We start from the raw sequence: 17,234 nt of genomic DNA, 5'->3' as shown, positions 1-17,234 counted from the left end.
TGTCACACACATGAATTTGTGAGTCTGTCTGTGTTTGGCTACCCAGAGCTTAAATACATGACCTTTCAGTCCCCCCCCCCCTTCAAATACATGCATTTGAATAGAATTTGGTACCTGAAGAAGTGTGCATGCAAATGAAAATTTATATCCAGAACAAACTTAAAAGGTAAAGGTACCCCTGGCCATTAGGTCCAGTAGCGGACGACTGTGGGGTTGCGGCGCTCATCTCGCTTTGCTGGCCGAGGGAGCCAGTGTACAGCCAGCCAGCATGACTAAGCTGCTTCTGGCGAACCAGAGCAGCGCACGGAAACGCCGTTTACCTTCCCGCTGGAGTGGTACCTATTTATCTACTTGCACTTTGACGTGCTTTCGAACTGCTAGGTTGGCAGGAGCTGGGACCGAGTAACGGGAGCTCACCCCGTCGCGGGGATTCAAACTGCCAACCTTCCGATCGGCAAGTCCTAGGCTCAGTGCTTAGACCACAGTCCACCTGCATCCTAGAACAAACTTAGTTGGTCTCTAAGGTGCTACTGGACAATTTTTATTCATTTATTTTTTATTTCGACTGCATCAGACCAACATGGCTACCTACCTGAATCTTGGCAGACAAAGAGAGAGAGAAGACCTGAAATACAAAACAAAACTAGCATCATCCTGTATTGTGCTAGGATTGCCATACAGTGGTACCTCGGGTTAAGAGCTTAATTCGTTCCGGGGGCCCGTTCTTAACCTGAAACCGTTCTTAACCTGAGGTACCACTTTAGCTAATGGGGCCTCCCGCTGCTGCCACACCGCCGGAGCACGATTTCTGTTCTCATCCTGAAGCAAAGTTCTTAACCCGAGGTACTATTTCTGGGTTAGCGGAGTCTGTAACCTGAAGCGTCTGTAACCTGAAGCGTCTGTAACCCGAGGTACCGCTGTATTTCATAAGCTGAAAATCTGGACACAAAAGTTTTTGGGGGGAGGGGGACAGTTTGGCTAAAGTTGTTGAGCTTTGGCATAGGACTGCCGAAGTGTGCATGAACATGGATAGAAGCTTTTCCCTGCCGGATGCTGTCGGAAGCAGAGACCCGGCCGGGAGGCGAGAGGTCTTTGCAAGGGAGCATCAGCCGCCGGCTGTGGTCTTGCCGGCCATTGGCACAGCGTATCACAGCCTGGGCTGGGCCGGGCTTGCTGACGGCTCCTCTTCCGTCTCCATCTCGAGTTGGCTCAAGTCTTTGTCACGGAGACAAAGGGCTGGACTTTGGCTGTCGCCAGATACATGATCCCGCCTGAGCAGATGGAGGCCGCAAGTAAACCGGGGCTGGGAGGTTGGAAATGCTGCGCTGAATTTCTTTTCTTTTGCATAGACTCCCTTCGCCTTTTCCTCCTGGGTTTTGCTTTTTAAAAACTGTCTTCTTGCAGCTCTCGGTGTTGTTTCGCCTCCTTGGTGTCTCTCGCTGGGAGAGCACGCGCCTGCCAGTGGCTGGGGACACTTTTCCTCTCCCGGGCACGGGCAAGGGATGCAAAAAGGTGCGTGGCGGGCACGATCCGCCAGGGGTGGGTCTTGCCCTGCTCCTGTTCATCGGTAACGGACTGGATATGGGTGAACTTTGTCCAGACGGGACCGAGGGGCTCTGTGTCGTTTGGAAAGCAGAACGGGGATTCGCCTGAAGAATCAGTTTTGTACTGTAGTTTGGATGCATAGCTGTCAACTTTTTCCTTTTTTTAAGGGAAATTCCCTTATTCCGAATAGGATTCCTCGCAAGAAAAGGGAAAAGTTGACTGTGATGTGATCCTGGACTCAGCTCTGAGCCTGGATGCCCAGGTCTCTGCACTTGCCAGGAGTGCATTTTATTGAATCATAGAATTGTGGAGTTGGAAGGGACCCTGTGGGATCATCTAGTCCAACCCCCTGCGATGCAGAAATATGCAGCTGTCCCATACGGGGAATCGAACCTGCAACCTTGGCGTTATCAGCACCATACTCTTACCAGCTGAGCTATCTATTCCCACAATTAAAGCTAGCGTTTTATTCTGAAAGGCCTTTGGGGAAACTGACTTTTTTTAAGGGAAGGGCTCTTGAATAGAGCAATGCTGTTGTTTATTCTCAATATTTGCTTTTATTATCCTGCATTTTAGAGGGTTGGAATAGAAAACCAATGGGGTCCCTAACAACAATTTGATTTTTATTAAATCATTTTATATAGTTTATTACAGTTTCATTACTTTCTTAACGATTCTCTTCTATATGCTTTTAGCTCTTTGCATTTTGTGGGGCTTGCTTTAATTTGTGCAAGCCACCTTGAGTCCCGTTCCAGGAAGAAGGCAGGATAGAAAATAATAGTAGTTTGAGCAGGGCTTGTGCAGGAAAATCTCCCAGCGGATGGTGCCTTGCAAACCCTGCAGGTTTCGAGATAGGCACTTAATTTACAAGTGGGTTGTTGCAACAGTGCAAGTGGGGTTCTCTGTGTATGGTTTGCAACTTTAATCCAGTTTAAATGAGAAGAGAAAGTATTGACTGGTATTTTGATGTAAACCCCCCCCAAAAAAAAACTTGCTTGCATGAGGAATAAAGACCTTACAAAAGCAGCTGACTAAAAGGGACTAAAAGACGCCTGCTTCTTGGGAGAAGGGCAATGACAGGCCTAGACAGCATCTTGAGAAGTAGAGACGTCACCTTGCCAACAAAGGTCCGTATAGTTAAAGCCATGGTTTTCCCAGTAGTGATGTATGGAAGTGGGAGCTGGACCATAAAGAAGGCTGATCGCCGAAGAATTGATGCTTTTGAATTATGGTGCTGGAGGAGACTCTTGAGAGTCCCATGGACTGCAAGAAGATCAAACGCATCCATTCTTAAGGAAATCAGCCCTGAGTGCTCACTGAGGGGTGGGTGGCGAGCCTTGTCTGCATGTTGTTGTAAACAAAAATTGCTCTTTTCCCTTATGGGTATCCAAGAGCCCACATAGAGTCCTTACGTAGGTTCCCTATTGGTAGGAGAAAATAACAGATGCCAACCACAGAATATTGAGAAGCAATGCAGCTAGTAAGCCTGATCTTTATTGATCTGTTGCAACAGGGTGCTCCCCTCACCTGGAGGAGAGAGGAGGGACCCAGAAAAATGGTGCGCAAGGCCTTATAAAGACTTTTGAAATTGCCACCCTGTAGATCAAGACCACCCCCAGAAACATCATACCTACATCACAGAAAAGGCGGTCTTAAAACAGAAATTTGAATGTGGTTTTCTCCTGTTGATGTTTATCTCCTGTCTGGCAGGTTACTTGATTGGATTGCCTGGGGAGCCTGGCCAGTCTTTTGTAATGATAAACACTTAGTTCCTGGGGCAGGTCACAGGCTCACACCCTAGTCGTATCTTAAATGTGCCCTTAAGACAGGATTTGTGAGGAAAGAGACAATGGGGAGGTTTCCCACTTTGACCTTGCAAAGAAAACATTTGCTCAGTTTAGGAATCAAAATAGTTCCAGGTCGGTCTTCCTGTTCTGATCTATGTACGTGCTTGGTTGGTACACTTATGAACATTACCATATATCATAGACCTCAGAATTCCTATCACAAACCACAGAGTTGCAAGGGACCCCTGAGGGTCATCCAGTCCAACCCCCTGCAATGCAGGAATCTCAGGTGAATCATCCATGACAGATGGCCACCCAAACTCTCCTTTAAAATTTCCAGTGGAGGAGAGTCCATATTGGCACCATATCATCCTTCTGCCAGGTAACTCCTCTTCCGTGGTGGATCTGGCCCCTGTACTCAGGGACACCCCCCAGAGCAGCAGCTAGCTGAAGAGGAGGCTGGACCCCCCAGGAGGGACTGGCAGGGACCCCTCCCTACAGAAGAGGAACTCTTCATTCAAACAGATTTGGTTTTTGTATTGCTTTAATTCCATTAGAGCTTGATTGCTTTTTAACGACCATCTTCTGTACGTGTTTAGCTCTTTGTGTTCGGTCTGGGTTGTTTTACTCTGCATAAGCTGCCTTGAGTAGTAATAATAAGAATAATCTTTTTGCAGACGCATCTGGGAGTGATTCCGGCTGAATCAATGGGATTTGTTCTGAGCAAGTAGATCTGAATTGGAGAGTTGGAAGGGACCCCAAGGGTTGTCTAGTCTGACCCCCTGCGTGGGGCTCAGACCCACGTCCCTGGGTCTCATGGTCTACTAACTGAGCTATCCCAGCTCAGTGCATTCGGACCTGAATTTCCTGCAAGCGAGCTCATCATGTTTTCACATTAGAAATGGGATCAACTTAACATTAGTCTGGCATCTGCGATAATGAGGCGGCTTTAAGAGATCATGAGAGGCAAGATTCGTTGCGGATAGGAATGGAGAATTCATTAGGAGGTTAGGTGCAAGGCACTTTGTGTTGAAGGAGGAGAATCAATTGCTCACTTTGAGGAAGGAGCCAGAGGCAAGGGGGAGAAGTTTAGAGTAATTGTGCCGATCAATCATGGGAGGGGGAAAATATTGAACCAGGGAACAGAAATTGCAAAGGCTGCAGTTCAATGCAGAGGACTCAAACCTACTTGTTGTTGTTTAGTTGTTTAGTCGTGTCCGACTCTTCGTGACCCCAGGGACCTCCTGTCTTCCACTGCCTCCCGCAGTTTGGTCAAACTCATGACGGTAGCTTCGAGAACACTGTCCAGCCATCTCGTCCTCTGTCATCCCCTTCTCCTTGCGCCCTCCATCTTCCCCAACATCAGGGTCTTTTCCAGGGGGTCTTCTCTTCTCATGAGGTGGCCAAAGTCTTGGAGCCTCAGCTTCAGGATCTGTCATTCCAGGGTGCACTCAGGGCTGAATTCCTTCAGAATGGAGAGGTTTGATATTCTTGCAGTCCATGGGACTCTCAAGAGTCTCCTCCAGCACCAGAATTCAAAAGCATCAATTCTTCGGCAATCAGCCTTCTTTATGGTCCAGCTCTCACTTCCATACATCACTACTGGGAAAACCAGAGCTTTAATTATATGGACCTTTGTTGGCAAGGTGATGTCTCTGCTTTTTAAGATGCTGTCTAGCTTTGTCATCACTTTTCTCCCTAGAAGCAGGTGTCTTTTAATTTCGTGACTGCTGTCCCCATCTGCAGTGATCATGGAGCCCAAGAAAGTAAAATCTCTCACTGCATCCATTTCTTCCTTCTTAAAACCACCCATTTCAATGGACTTAAGCCCACTCTGTGCTATATTAGGCCGTGACCTGAAGGGCAGAGGGAATTAGATCAGAGCCTGGAGACCATCTGTGGTCCTCCAGGCTTCGCTGGGACTACAACTCCCATCAGGCCCTGGTCTTAGCTGTGCCAACAGGGGCTGATGGAATAGCAGCCCAACAAATGTCTGGAGGGGCACAGGCTAGCCACCCCTGAATTACAGGGTTGAAAAGAGGGGTGCTTTGGGGATTTAAATACGCTGTAAGCTGCCCAGAGTGGCTGGGGAGTCCCAGCCAGATGGGCAGGTTGTAAATAATAAAATTATCATTATTAAATTATTATTGCAGCTTAACCTGGCCCTCCTTGTTTCCTGGGATGTTGCACTGGAGGAATAGGAGGGAAAGGCTAAATTTTGCAGGTGTGGGAAACCTCGGGGTTGGGACCACGTGTGGCCCTCTAGGCTTCTCTGCCTGGCCCCTGGAACTCTAACCAGGCCATGCCCTGATCTTCATCCTCCTGGAATGTCTTTGCTCGACTGGAATTTGCCCTTGAACTTGGACAACGCCTTTTGCTCACCTGCATGGAAGATGTGTGTGTTTGTGTGTGAGTGAGAGAGAGAGAGAGCAGAAGCTACCTTGCTTTGAAACGGCGAATTTTGTGTGTGATGCTCCGCCCACTTTTGCCCCTGGCCCCACCCAGCACTGACGCATGGCCCCCGCAAGGTCACCCGGAAAAGAATGCGGCCCTCGTTGATGGAAAACCCCACCCCACCCCCGCACTGAAGTTTGCGTGCTTTGAGGAGTGGCTGTGGACAGTGGTGTAGCACTGGCAGGGGGTTGCAGGGGCGATTGCCCTGGCGCAAAATTCTTAAGAGTGCAACCCATGCTACGCTACTGGGCTACAGAGGTTCTGAAGGTCTGTCAAGACTGGGAGGGAGGTGGCTTCCTTTCCTGGCCCAGCAACAAGCAGAACACACGGCTTGAGCATCTTCCAGGGAGCAGGCAGTCGCAGGTGATGCCCCTTCTTTTGTGCCTTGACCCGGGTGCTGGCAACCCACGCTACACCACTGGCTCTGGAGCTGCTTATTTGAGAGAACGGAGACCAGCTCAGGCTCCCGTTTTCTCTTTCCACCTGTGGGGTTTGGCCATGATTTGGGGAACTCTGCATCTCCTTGGCTGAGGAAGCCGGACTGAATGGGATGGAGCGTGTGGCACAGAGTGCGACCGAGATAGGGTGGGATGGCACAGTATGGCAAGCAAAACTTTACCTTGGGTAGCTCAGGGCTTGCCTGCACAAGGTCATGAAATGCACCACAGCAAAGAAAAAGCAAAGACCTCTCTGCCGCTATCAAACGACTCCCTCCAGCCTCTTTCCCTAGGGCTACATCTGGTCTAGTTCTGAGCGATGAAGGCACCATCCCTTGCCTTGCCTTCTCGCTCGCGAAATGTTGCCGGGGTGTTTTTCGCTCCTGTGAGTCATGGCCTCCAACTGATAAAGAGCATTTGTGCTGCCTTGTCTGGAGTGAGGCTCACATTTCTCTGTCCCTGAAATCTTTTCCTCCTCTGCTCCCCACCTCAGCCCAGCCTGGGACTTAAAGAACGGATCGGGCGAGTGGCCCATTTACTCTAGCATCCTCTTCCCCCAGCAGCCGGCCAGGTGGCTCTTAGGGGAAACCCGCAAGCAGGAGTCAAAATAAAGTCCTTCTTGAAACATGTAGTTAAACTGTGGAACTCCCTCCCGCAATAAGCAGAGATGGACATGATTTATTTACTTTATTATTATTTATTCTATTTCTATACCGCCCTATACCTGAAGGTCTCAGGCTATCAATCTAAGGTAAAGGGTAAAGGGACCCCTGACCATTAGGTCCAGTCATGGCCGAATCTGGGGTTGCGGCGCTCATCTCACTTTACTGGCCGAGGGAGCCGGTGTACAGCTTCCGGGTCATGTGGCCAGCATGACTAAGCCGTTTCTGGTGAACCAGAGCAGCGCATGGAAACACTGTTTACCTTCCCGCCGGAGCAGTACCTATTTATCTACTTGCACTTTGACATGCTTTCAAACTGCTAGGTTGGCAGGAGCAGGGACCGAGCAACAGGAGCTCACCCCGTCATGGGGATTCGAACCACTGACCTTCTGATCGGCAAGCCCAAGAGGCTCAACCTAGATGGCATTAAAAGAGAGGTGGAGAAATTCATGGAGGTGGAGAGGACTATGGATGTCTATGATCTTATTCCACAGTTTGAAGCTGCAACGCTTCTAGAAACTGCAGAGGGGGAAGAGGGCTCTTGTGTTCGAATCCTGCTTGCTGGTTCCTCACTGGCATCTGGTTGGCCGCTGTGAGAACAGGAGGCTCTTTCTGATGTCCTCATGGTTTCCTCTTCTCTTCCAGGTGTCTGTGGCTGTTGTGGAGCTTTGCGCCCTCGTTACAAGAGGCTGGTTGACAACATTTTCCCCGAGGATCCAGAGGTAAACATGCCTTCTCTGCTCAGCCCAACTCAGAGTTGTTGTGTTTGTGTGTGTGTGTGTGTGTGTGTGTGTGTGTGTGTGTGTGTGTTGACATCCTTCCCACCTCGCCCTCCCAGGAATGCGGATTCTGCACAGAGCATCCAAATTCTTTAAGTCAAGATCAATACTGCAAAGGGCAGCCTGACCGGTGCAAATTTCCTGGGCTGGACCGCAAGTGATGCAAATCTTATGGGAATGTTCAGGGATGCAGGAGAGGATATATTGTTCAATTATAGCCGTTCCAACTTGTGTTAACAAGTTCACAATTTAGCAGAGTAACATTCCCCTTTTTTAAACTCACAGCAGATGCGTTTGCTCAGGCTCGCTAAAGCCTCTATAATAACTGTTCTGGTGTTTCCCTCTTATTCCCTCAGAAAAGATAAGACACGACACAGTCTTCTATAAAAGTATAAAAAGAGTTTACTCACTCACATTCTGTTCACAATCGGATCCCAGAAGGCAGACTTAGCTTAGAAAAGTAACATACACCTGGAAACAATCTCATAAGGAGACAGTCCCTTTGTCCTCTCTTGGCTGGAGGCCAAGAGAGCATCTTTAGCTAAGCAGATGTTGCTTCTTTGATGCATGTGGTCAAAAAGAGAGAGAGATGGCTGCCCTGCCCTGTGCTTTTGTTGTTACCTGCACAGGTGAGGCCACGCCCACCTCTAGTCCCATGCAGAGGAAGTCTGTCCCAGCCCAGAAGGAAACAGGAAGTTTACCTGCTGTCTGGACAAACATTCCTCCCCATGTGTAAACATGTTCACTCTAGGAATGTTGTACTTGACTGCTCTTGTGTTTCACACCCCACAAATCTCATCGCTTCCCCTTGAGGGGCGGATTCTAGTTGCAGTCGTTGCCTGGGTGGAGCGGGTGAGGGGAGAGTACAATCCAGAACAGAGCCCTGGGGTAGCACTGAAGAGGATTTTCTCTTTTTGCCCCCTACTGTGGTCATAGAATCATAGAATTGTAAAGTTAGAAGGGACTCCAAAGGACATCAAGTCCAACCCCCTGCAATGCGGGTTCCAAGCTGGGACCCACAAGAAACAATTGGAGCTTAAGGGCAAACTAACTGATTGATGTTGCGTTTAGTTTGTCCCATGGAAGTAAACCTCATAGGGTTCATCGGGGACTTGCCTCTGATGATGAGTGATTAAGGGTTGTTCCCTAAAGCAGAAATCATAGAATCATAGAATCCTAGAGTTGGAAGAGACCACAAGGGCCATCGAGTCCAACCCCCTGCCAAGCAGGAAACACCATCAGAGCACTCCTGACATATGGTTGTCAAGCATCTGCTTAAAGACCTCCAAAGAAGGAGACTCCACCACACTCCTTGGCAGCAAATTCCACTGTCGAACAGCTCTTACTGTCAGGAAGTTCTTCCTAATGTTTAGGTGGAATCTTCTTTCTTGTAGTTTGGATCCATTGCTCCGTGTCCGCTGCTCTGGAGCAGCAGAAAACAACCTTTCTCCCTCCTCTATGTGACATCCTTTTCTATATTTGAACATGGCTATCATATCACCCCTTAACCTCCTCTTCTCCAGGCTAAACATGCCCAGCTCCCTTAGCCGTTCCTCATAAGGCATCGTTTCCAGGCCTTTGACCATTTTGGTTGCCCTCCTCTGGACACGTTCCAGTTTGTCAGTGTCCTTCTTGAACTGTGGTGCCCAGAACTGGACACAGTACTCCAGGTGAGGTCTGACCAGAGCAGAATACAGTGGCACTATTACTTCCCTTGATCTAGATGCTATACTCCTATTGATGCAGCCCAGAATTGCATTGGCTTTTTTAGCTGCCGCGTCACACTGTTGGCTCATGTCAAGTTTGTGGTCAACCAAGACTCCTAGATCCTTTTCACATGTACTGCTCTCAAGCCAGGTGTCCCCATCTTGTATTTGTGCCTCTCATTTTTTTTGCCCAAGTGCAATACTTTACATTTCTCCCTGTTAAAATTCATCTTGTTTGTTTTGGCCCAGTTCTCTAATCTGTCAAGGTCGTTTTGAAGTGTGTTCCTGTCCTCTGGGGTGTTAGCCACCCCTCCCAGTTTGGTGTCATCTGCAAATTTGATCAGGATGCCCTTGAGTCCATCACCCAATTCGTTGATGATGTTCCCCCAACCAAATCATTGTGTTCCCCCAACCAAAGCCAGTCAAAGGGTCTGGAATCGAATCCTTACAAGGAACACATGAGGGAGCTGGTGATGCAAACCTGATGAGGAATGGTTGAAGGAGCTGGATATGTTTTCGCCTGGAAAAGAGGAGACTGAGAAGACAGAGGAGAGGCATCTTCCAATATCTCATGGGCTGTCGCATGGAAGAAGGAGCAAGCTTGCTTTCTGAAGCTCTGGAGGGTAGGACTCGAACCCATGGCTTCAAGTTACAGTGGTACCTTGGTTCTCAAACTTAATCTGTTCCGGAAGTCCGTTCCAAAGCCAAAGCGTTCCAAAACCAAGGCACGCTTTCCCATTGAAAGTAATGCAAAACGGATTAATCCGTTCCAGACTTTTAAAAACAACCCCTAAAACAGCAATTTAATATGAATTTTACTATCTAACAAAACCGTTGATCCATAAAATGAAAGCAATAATCAATGCTCTGTATTATAAAATAAATAAGACAGTATTGTAGATGATAAAAATAAAAATTAAAAAAAATTCTTACCTGCACTGATTATAGTCATTGTTTGGATGGGGGGGGGGGGCTTTTATCCATTTATGCCGTCACACAATCAGTCAATGAATCATAAAACGAAAAACAAGCCACAGTCACAAAAATGAAAAAGGCACACAAACAAAAACGCAAAACAAAGCAAAAACAAGAGCACCAAATATCACCTCAGAACACTGTAGTCAGAAACGGAAGGCTTTAATTACGATGGCAGGGAGGGGGGGGACTTAAATTAGCTGCACAAAGGTAAAAACGGGAGGAAAAAAGCCTTAATTACGATTGGGGGAGGGTCTTAAATTAGCTGCACAAAAGTAAAAATGGAAGCTCAGGAGCACTTTGCCTTCCGAGGCAAAGTTTGAAAACCGGAACACCTACTTCCGGGTTTGCAGCGTTTAATAATAATAATAATAATAATAATAATAATAATAATAATTTATTATTTATACCCCGCCCATCTGGCTGGGTTTCCCCAGCCACTCAAGTTCCGAGTTGTTTGGGAACTTACTAAGCTGTCCGAATAACCGAGGTACCAGTCAGGCCAACAATCCAACAATCTTATGAGGAACGTTCTGGTGGCAAGAGTTGTTTGACAGTGGAATGGACTCTCTCAGAAGGTTATGGACTTGGATGTTTTTCAAGCAGAGGTTGGGTGGCCACCTGCCAGGGATCCTTGCGTGTGATTCCTGCATTGTAGGGGGTTGGGCTAGATGACAGCCGGGGTCCCTTCTTACTCTACAATTCTATCATCCTGCGAAATCTGCGGTGTCAAAAGGCTGCATGCAGTCTTGCAGTCCTGGCTGGTTCTTCCTGGTGTAGAAGCTTAAAACAGGATTAAGTAGGAGTTCAGCCTACACTCGAGTAGGACCCTGGCAGAGACACATGCCTGACTGGCATATCTATAGTGGCTTTTAAGAGTTCCAGACTGGGGACATTGCTAATGATAGACTCATAGAATTGTAGAGTTGGAAGGGACCCCCAAAGGTCATCCAGCCCACCCCCCTGCAATGCAGGAATCCCAGCCAAAGCATCTCTGTCAGATGGCCATCCAGCCTCTGCTTAAAAACCTCCAAGGAAGGAGAGTCCACCACCTCCCAAGAGAGACCATTCCACTGTCGAACAGTTGTCAGGAAGTTTTTCTGAATGTTTAGTCGTAATCTCCTTTCTTGATACTTGAAACCATGGGTTCGAGTCCCACCCTCCGGAGCAGGAGAAAATAAGCTTGTTTGCTCTTCCATGTGACAGCCCTTGAGATTCTTGGAGATGGCTATCCTATCTCCTGTGTCTCCTCTTTCCCAGGCTAAACATACCCTGCTCCTTCTGTCAGGAGCTCATCCTGCTCTCGAGTAGGACCCTGGCAGAGACACATGCCCGACTGGCATGTTCCCTCCCTCCTGGTCGATCATTCAGGAGTTTCAAAAGCTTTCTTCAGCCTGAACATCACAGTGATTGATGCCAACAGACACCGGCACACTTAGGGATCCACAGAGTCTTCGCAGCTTGCGTAACACAGCAACTCAGCATTTTGGCTAATCTACAGTGGTGCCTCGCAAGACGAAAAGAATCCGTTCCGCGATTCTTTTCTTCTAGCGGTTTTTTCGTCTTGCGAAGCAACCCCATTGGCGGCTAAGCGGATTAGCGCTATTAGCGATTTAGCGCTATTAGCGGCTTAGCGGGCTTAGCGGCTAAGCTGTTAAAAGGCTATTAACAGCTTAGCCGCTTTGAAAAAGGGGGGGGAGCGGGAAAAAAATGGCGAGACTCGCAAGACGTTTTCGTCTTGCGAAGCAAGCCCATAGGGAACTTTGTTTTGCGAAGCACCTCCGGGATGGAAAACCCTTTCGTCTAGCGGGTTTTCCGTCTTGCGAGGCATTTGTCTTGCGGGGCACCACTGTACTTTGTTTACATATAAACCCACACGGAGCACTGCAACATGGCTCCCTCTCTCTCTAGCATCAGACAGCAAAGAGAAAAAGGACAAAGGACAATAGTCCCACTTCACGGAACACAGTAACACAAACATCCTGTCTTCGTCACTTCCCACTCCATGGAGTCAAAACATACACCATCATGTGAAAGGCAACAATCCCATGACTGCAATCACAGAGCAGGAATTCTAACAGGCAGCTCATTGCCAAATGGGGAGGGCTGTTTTCACACCTCCTTCCATATGTCTTCTCTTCCCTCCCCCCCATCTCCCTGAAACTTTCTTCCTGACTTCCTTCCGAACTGAAAGGCAAAGCACAGGAGGTAGAGATCCGAAAGTGCTGCCAAATTAAGTGTTATCTTTTCCGAGAATGGGGGATGCATCCTGTTTTTTTAAGAGTGAAGGATACGTGATTGCAAAAGGTAGGAGGATAGAGGAATCTGTCAATTCTCGTTTTCCTCATTTTTGTTATTTTTCTAATCTTCAGTTCAGCACATCATGTCCAAACTTTGTGGGGTGGGAGTTTTGGGGGGAAGGGGGAAAAGTCAACAATTTCCTCTAAAGTAATGCATTTATGTACATTATTTTCACAAAGGTGTGCATTTTTATACAAACTCTCCCCCCCCCATTTAATGCATTTTGGTTCCCATTGTTTCTCCCTCCGGACTTCAGTTACTTTGCGGGACACTATAGACTTTAATCAAACAATGAACCACTGACTACATATTAAGAACATACCATAATTACAGTTTAATGCAATTCCTATCTATCTATAATAATAATAATAATAATAATAATAATAATTTATTATTTATACCCTGCCCATCTGGCTGGGTTTCCCCAGCCACTCTGGGCGGCTTCCAACAAAACACTAAATACAATAACCTATTAAACATTAAAAACTTCCCTAAAGAGGGCTGCCTTCAGATGTCTTCTAAAAGTCTGGTAGTTGTTGTACTCTTTGACATCTGATGGGAGGATGTTCCACAGGGCAGGTGCCACCACTGAGAAGGCCCTCTGCCAGGTTCCCTGTAACTTGGCTTCTCGCAGGGAGGGAACCTCCAGACGGCCCTCGGCGCTGGACCTCAGTGTCCTGGCAGAACGATGGGGGTGGAGATGCTCCTTCAGGTCTACTGGGCCTTTGAGGCCGTTTAGGGCTTTAAAGGTCAGCACCAACACTTTGAATTGTGCTCGGAAACGTACTGGGAGCCTGTGTAGGTCTTTCAAGACTGGTGTTATGTGGTCTTGGCGGCCACTCCCAGTCACCGGTCTAGCTGCCACATTCTGGATTAGTTGCAGTTTCCAGGTCCCTTCAAAGGTAGCCCCACGTAGAGTGCATGGCAGTAGTCCAAGCGGGAGATAACTAGAGCATGCACCACTCTGGCAAGACATATTACATATATATAGTCTTCAGTGCATGCCTAGTTATGACTGACAGCTTGAAAACTTGTGCCATGAACCAAGCATTTCTGATTATTTCTGACTGTAGGAAGATTCGCTTCTGCGCTTTGACCGTCTGATGGGACCGCCTCAGCACATTCTGTGCAGTTGCGTTTGTGTGCTTTTGTAAGCAGACATTGTGCAAATATGACAAAGTTGTTGTTTGGCATTCGTCATGTTGCGTTACACATACAATATTAACATTTAGAGGGTATGTTCAGTTCAGCAGTGCTTATATTACAGACATTAGTCATTAGGTTTATAAAAATTTCAACGGGTACCAATATTATCATATTGATAATTAATATGAGAACGAGATCACACATTTCTTTTATGAGCAATGTAAAGTTTTTTAGCCTGTCTGCCCTTTCTGGGGTGCCTGAGAAAGGAGTCTCCAAACCCATTCTCAGCCACCTTGAGCAAGTCTTCTTGAGGTAAAGGTAAAGGTAAAGGGACCCCTGACCAATAGGTCCAGTCATGGACGACTCTGGGGTTGCGGCGCTCATCTCGCTTTACCGCCCGAGGGAGCCGGCGTACAGCTTCCGGGTCATGTGGCCAGCCTGGCTAAGCCGCTTCTGACGGACCAGAGCAGCACACGGAAACGCCATTTACCTTCCTGCTGGAGTGGTACCTATTTATCTACTTGCACTTTGAGGTGCTTTCGAACTGCTAGGTTGGCAGGGGCAGGGACCAAGCAACGGGAGCTCACCCCATCGCGGGGATTCGAACCGCCGACCTTCTGATCGGCGAGTCCTAGGCTCTGTGGTTTAACCCACAGCGCCACCCGCTCCCATAAACATCTGGGTAGGCTTCTCTAAACTATAGTGTTTTGGAGCAGTAGCAGAAGAGTGTGCTATAGAGGCACCTGCCTGATCTCAATAGGCAGGGAGTTCCAAAGGTTAAGTGCTGCTGCACTAAGAGATCGAGTTCTTACAATTGGGGGTTTAGGGCACCGGTAATGGTGCCAGTTCCACCAATCAAAGTTTGCCCCCAAACTTACAAAAGTCTGAAGCGGAGAGCTTTTATAGGGGTTGGGCTGTACCACGTGACCTGCCAATGCCTCCTCGGTTTCTCCCTAGATCCCCGCTAGATCTGTCCTTTGAGCAGAGGTCCTTGTCCAACATCCCTCAAGACGGCCGTGCAGACTCGATTCCTGACACATGTTCCCTTTTTTCCCAGGATGGGTTGGTGAAAACCAACATGGAGAAGCTGACTTTCTACGCGCTTTCTGCTCCTGAGAAGCTCGACCGCATCGGCGCTTACCTGTCAGAAAAACTGATCCGAGATGTGAGCAGGCACCGATATGGGTAAGGGAGACCCGCGTGGCAGCGGGTTGGGCTGGATGACCTGGGAAGGGCCCTTCCAACCCCACAGTTCCATGATTCTACAGCCTTGCAGGGGATGAGAAAAGCTTTTAAAACCGGAGACCCTTTCTAGCCTATATGAAAAGTTGTTGCCCACGTATGGAATAACAACAACAACAACAACTTATTATTTGTACCCCGCCCATCTGACTGGATTTCCCCAGCCACTCTGGGCGGCTTCCAACAAAGATTAAAAATACATTAAAATGTCACACATTAAAAACTTCCCTGAACAGATGTCTTCTAAATGTCAGGTAGTTGTTTATCTCTTTGACATCTGGTGGGAGGGCGTTCCACAGGGCGGGTGCCACTACCGAGAAGGCCCTCTGCCTGCTTCCCTGTGGCTTTGCTTCTCGCAGTGAGGGAACCGCCAGAAGGCCCTCGGAGCTGGACCTCAGTGTCCGGGCTGAAAGATTGGGATGGAGACGCTCCTTCAGGTATACTGGGCCTTTGAGGCCGTTTAGGGCTTTAAAGGTCAACACCAACACTTTGAATTGTGCTTGGAAACGTACTGGGAGCCAATGTAGGTCTTTCAGGAGCGCTGTTATGTGGTCCCAGTGGCTAGTTCCAGGCACCAGTCTGGCTGCCGCATTCTGGATTAATTGCAGTTTCCTGGTCACCTTCAAAGGTAGCCCCACATAGAGCGCATTGCAGTAGTTCAAGCGGGAGATAACCAGAGCATGCACCATTCTGGCGAGACAGTCCGCAGGCAGGTAGGGTCTCATCCTGCGTACCAGATGGAGCTGGTAGACAGCTGCCCTGGACACAGAGTTGACCTGTGCCTCCACGGACAGTGGGGCTTGAAGTGTAAGAAAGTTGGACAATTTATCAAGAAACACATGAGAGAGGATAGAATTGGGTAAGACGGAGCCTTAAAACACAATAGTATGCAATTGATGTTTGGGTGAAGTCACTAGTTTTGCTGAATTGGTATATAACTGTTGAGAAACAAATGTAACTTTCTATACAGAAAAAAACTCCTGCCTCATTCCCCTTCCTTACCAGATTTTGTTGCACATACAATGAACACTTGTTCGTTGCTTCTGACTTCGAACTGGTGAAAGTGGCTTGTTAGGAGCCAAGCCATTGTTTCAACTTCAGACGTTGGGAACCCAATCTGTTTCGGAGCCGTTCTGTAGTAGAACAGACTACCTGGGAAAGTGGTGAACTTTCCTTCCTTGGGGGTTCCTAAGCAGAGGTTGGAAGGCTAGTTCTGGGTAAAAGGTAAAGGTAAAGGGACCCCTGACCATTAGGTCCAGTTGTGGCCGACTCTGGGGTTGCGGCGCTCATCTTGCTTTACTGGCCGAGGGAGCCGGCGTACAGCTTCTGGGTCATGTGGCCAGCATGACAAAGCCGCTTCTGGTGAACCAGAGCAGTGCACGGAAACACCGTTTACCTTCCCGCCGGAGCGGTACCTATTTATCTACTTGCACTTTGACGTGCTTTCGAACTGCTAGGTTGGCAGGAGCAGGGACCGAGCAACAGGAGCCCACCCCGTCACGGGGATCTGAACCACTGACCTTCTGATCTGCAAGTCCTAGGCTCTGTGGTTTAACCCACAGCGCCACCCGCAGCCCCTTAGTTCTGGGTGCCTCTCCTCAAAAAGGACACTGCAGACTTGGGAAAGGTTCATAACATGTGATAATGTTCAGGGAGGCAGGAAAGGATATATTGTTTATTAATATCCTTCCTAACTTGTGCAAGTAAAACTTAGCAGAGTTTTACATTCCCCTTTTTAAATGCACAGCAGGTAGCTGGTTGCAGGCTCGTGTAAGCCTCTCACTATTAGATTCCAGGTAAGTCCCCTTTATATCCCTCTTAAAAGAATAAACACGCCACAATCTTGTGTAAAGTATATAAAAGAAGTTTGCTCACACCATCAGTTCACAGTTGGATCCCTGAAGGCAGACTTAGTTACAAAGTGCATACATTTGGAACTGATAATCCCAGTGACTGTAGACCAGCAGTCACTGCAGTTCACACGACGAAGATGGAGTAGAGTCGAAAAGAATAATTTGTGCTGCGTGCCCTGCTCTTTTGTTACCTGAACAGGTAAGGTCACGCCCACCTCTAATCACATGCAAGAGGAAAGATGTTCCAGGCCAGGAGGAAACAGGAAGTTTTCCCCGCATGTCTTCTCTAGGAAAACAAGGAATGTTGTACTTGACTGCTACTTATGTATCACATCCCACATAACAGA

General features: G+C 48.0%; 1 protein-coding gene across 7 annotated transcripts in view; it reads left to right on the top strand.

The window, feature by feature from the left end:
• The window catches only part of EFR3B (EFR3 homolog B), a 128,804-nt gene that overhangs the window by 62,842 nt on the left and 48,728 nt on the right, over positions 1 to 17,234 (top strand). For 4 of the 7 annotated variants that reach the window (XM_053383838.1, XM_053383834.1, XM_053383833.1 and 1 more), the window contains exons 2-3: positions 7,531 to 7,607; positions 14,850 to 14,977. In XM_053383838.1, coding sequence (XP_053239813.1) covers positions 7,531 to 7,607; positions 14,850 to 14,977 — 205 coding nt within the window. Of the gene's footprint in view, positions 1 to 1,139; positions 1,311 to 7,530; positions 7,608 to 14,849; positions 14,978 to 17,234 lie in introns of those variants that run through there. The other 3 variants (XM_053383836.1, XM_053383835.1, XM_053383839.1) reach the window with 3 other exon arrangements.

The sequence above is a fragment of the Podarcis raffonei genome, chromosome 3, assembly GCF_027172205.1.
Source record: "Podarcis raffonei isolate rPodRaf1 chromosome 3, rPodRaf1.pri, whole genome shotgun sequence".
In the NCBI taxonomy this organism is placed as follows: Eukaryota; Metazoa; Chordata; class Lepidosauria; order Squamata; family Lacertidae; genus Podarcis; species Podarcis raffonei.
Note: the sequence above shows the minus strand (reverse complement) of the source record. Positions and strands in the feature narration are given on the sequence as shown.